This window comes from Orycteropus afer, unplaced genomic scaffold, assembly GCF_000298275.1.
Source record: "Orycteropus afer afer isolate SDZICR_OR568_19922 unplaced genomic scaffold, OryAfe1.0 scaffold00365, whole genome shotgun sequence".
In the NCBI taxonomy this organism is placed as follows: domain Eukaryota; kingdom Metazoa; phylum Chordata; class Mammalia; order Tubulidentata; family Orycteropodidae; genus Orycteropus; species Orycteropus afer.
The window spans coordinates 205,279-208,056 of NW_006921952.1; the positions used below are offsets into that span (position 1 = coordinate 205,279).

General features: G+C 53.2%; 1 protein-coding gene across 1 annotated transcript in view; it reads left to right on the top strand.

Annotated features, from left to right (window-relative positions):
- SLC13A4 (solute carrier family 13 member 4) overlaps positions 1-2,778 on the top strand; it is a 50,254-nt gene that overhangs the window by 28,511 nt on the left and 18,965 nt on the right. The window contains exons 5-6 of the mRNA XM_042782544.1: positions 377-549; positions 965-1,019. Of these exons, the coding sequence (XP_042638478.1) occupies positions 377-549; positions 965-1,019 (228 nt within the window). The remainder of the gene's footprint in view (positions 1-376; positions 550-964; positions 1,020-2,778) is intronic.

Sequence of the window (2,778 nt, forward strand, 5' to 3'; positions counted from 1 at the left end):
GTCTGTGACCTTGGAATACAGTTACATCACAGTTTTTGAGATACTGTTGGGAAATGTATATGGAGCATACTGGGAAAATGAGCACATTGCTTCCACCTAGATGGTACTGGAGACTCTTGGTGAATCACAAAGTATTTTGTAGTCTCAGATGTGGTCTTAGATACAGCAGAGAAAAACCAGGGGAAGGCAGGAGTTTGGGGAATAGCTGGTGAGAGGGCCAGTGGTGTGGAAGGAAGCAGCTAGAAAAGGAGCAGTGTGGACCCAGACGTCCGTAGAGGCACACCCACTAGCAGCTTGTAGAAGGCCTGGGAAGGGCGCCTGGTCCTCTGAGGCCAGGCCGCCCCCTCGGCCTCACGGCCTGCCCGGCCCTCCACAGGCTGCTGCTCTGCTTCATGTGCTGCACCACGATGCTGTCCATGTGGCTGTCCAACACCTCCACCACCGCCATGGTCATGCCCATCGTGGAGGCCGTGCTGCAGGGGCTGGTGGGCACCGAGGAGGAGCAGCTCGTGGCCGGGAGCACCAGCACCGAGGAGGCCGAGCCCATCAGTACCGTCTGCCCTGTCCATGTGCCCTCCGCTCTCTACCCGGCCCCAGCCCTCCTGCCCAGCCTGTTGCCTTCCCACAGCTGCTCCCCTGGGCTCCTCCCCTCCCCTTCCCTTCCCCCTCGTCTCTTTCCCATAGCAGCCCTGTAACCCAGAGCCTCCCTGGGAACCCCATTCCCACCCAGCGCCTACACCTCCATCATTTCTCAACAACCACTGCTGCTCAGAGGTTATGACAAAACCCTCGGGCCTATCTGTGTTCACCTTCAGAGCAGAAGGAAGAAGGGTGGTCACTGGCAGACCCTCAACAGGGGTCTTCACACACCATTCACCCCCAGCCTGAGCCCCAGAACTTCTCTGTGAGTCAGTGTCACCTCCTGTGTCTCTACCTCACTTCCTGCTTCCCTTTGCTACCGTAGGTCTGGATGAAAACAACAGCCAACCTTCTCTGGAACTCATCTTTGTCAATGAAGAGTGAGTATGACTCTCCTAGTCTCTCGGTGTCCAACAGGGAGGTCAGGAAACATGGCACCCAAGCCCATAAATGACTCTTGGATGGATGAACCAAGCAGTCCATCTTACCACCCCCCACCACCACTTCCTCCCTTTACTCCCTATATCTGGGAGGCACTGGCCAAGATCTCAAGGGTGGCTCCTTGACCACAGGATATTGCAATGATGAGGGAGGGGACACATGAATTATCCTTAATCCAACAAGTAGAATTTGTGTCATACTTAGGAAAATAATAGTGCAATCCATCCATCAAAGAACTGCTCATTCAATAGATGTTACTAGAGATTCTTGGGGATCACATAGCTTTTTATGAATATAGAGATGGCCTTACAGGATGTAGTCTTAAATATGGCAATGAAAAACTGGGTGACAGAGATTTGGGGGCCACCTGGTGAAGAGGCCATGGGATGGTGGGAAGAAACAGCTAGAAAAGGAGAAATACATATACAAGTATTCATACCAGATAGACCCATCAACTGCTCATGTCTTACGGAAACTCTAAATCAAAATGTGCCCTTCATGGGCTTCCATGATGAAATTCACACATTTAAAAGGTGGATTTGTAATAGAGTGATATTACAATTTAATTAAGTTTTGCAAGTCCCCCCTTTTCATAAAAATGGAGACCTACATTGAATGAAGCCAGCACGTGTAATGGTCTGACCTCAGTACGAGGCTGACAGGAAATGACTTTAGTTTTCCTCCACTGTCTTCAAGCAAGGCACATTGGATTTCTATCTCCAGTTCCCCGCTTCTTTCAGGTGTTAGAGTGATCTGCCAGGTTCTCAGCAGCTTAGGCCAGACTCCCATCAAAAGGTCCATCTCTCACCAAGTCTTCTCCCCACCTCCTCGCGCACAGCCCTGCTCCCAGCCCAGCCCTGCAGAATAAAAGAGGGCAGAAGTGCCGGGGCAGGGAGTGGACTTCTCTCCCCAGCCCAGTCGTCCCCGAGCACTCACTGCCTCTAACTTCTCCAGGGTTAGGGCAGAGGCTGAAGGGTGCAGAAAAACCCAAGGGGCAGAAAGTATCATCAGACCGTGGCCGCTTCTCCGCTGGGGCACCTAGCTCCAGGCTTTCCTGATAAAGCCGAGCGGGGGGGCGGGGGGCAGGGGAAGGGCCACAGGACCTGAAGTCTCCTCCCGGTTGTGTTCTCAGAATCTGTGGGCTTCTCGCATCCACTCTCCTCAGGACTAAGCCAAACAGGAAACATTCATTGGACAGTTACTGTTAGTGGGCAATGGTGGAAGCCAGCGTCTCTTCTTCCCCTGTACTCAAGGCAACCAACTCATGGGACCAACGGGTGGGAAGGGTAGTGTCTCTCACCCCTGAGGGGCAGTTACCAACTGGAACTTCTCTCCTAGTTTCTCACTTGCCTTTCACTCTGTACAGTTGGGCCCTCCCTCCTTCTGTCTCCTGAGAGAAGTACTCCCCTCACTTCCCTTTCATTGAGACAGAGGTGGAGCCCAGGCCTCTGTCAGACAGATGGCTCCTGTCATCCCACCCCACCCCCCACCCCATGCCCCTGACTCTGCCTTCTCCTGTCCTGTAAATGGAGGCCTCAGTAGGACTGCCTCACATTGTCACAAGCACACATTTGGTGCCTGGGGCCTGTGCTATGAAAGTGTTGGTGTCACTTAAAAAGAGAGTGCAGCCTCTGCCCGGAGGACATAGCCCTGCTACCCCCAGTCCCTCCAGCATCCCCACAAAGTGCTGAAGAGTCC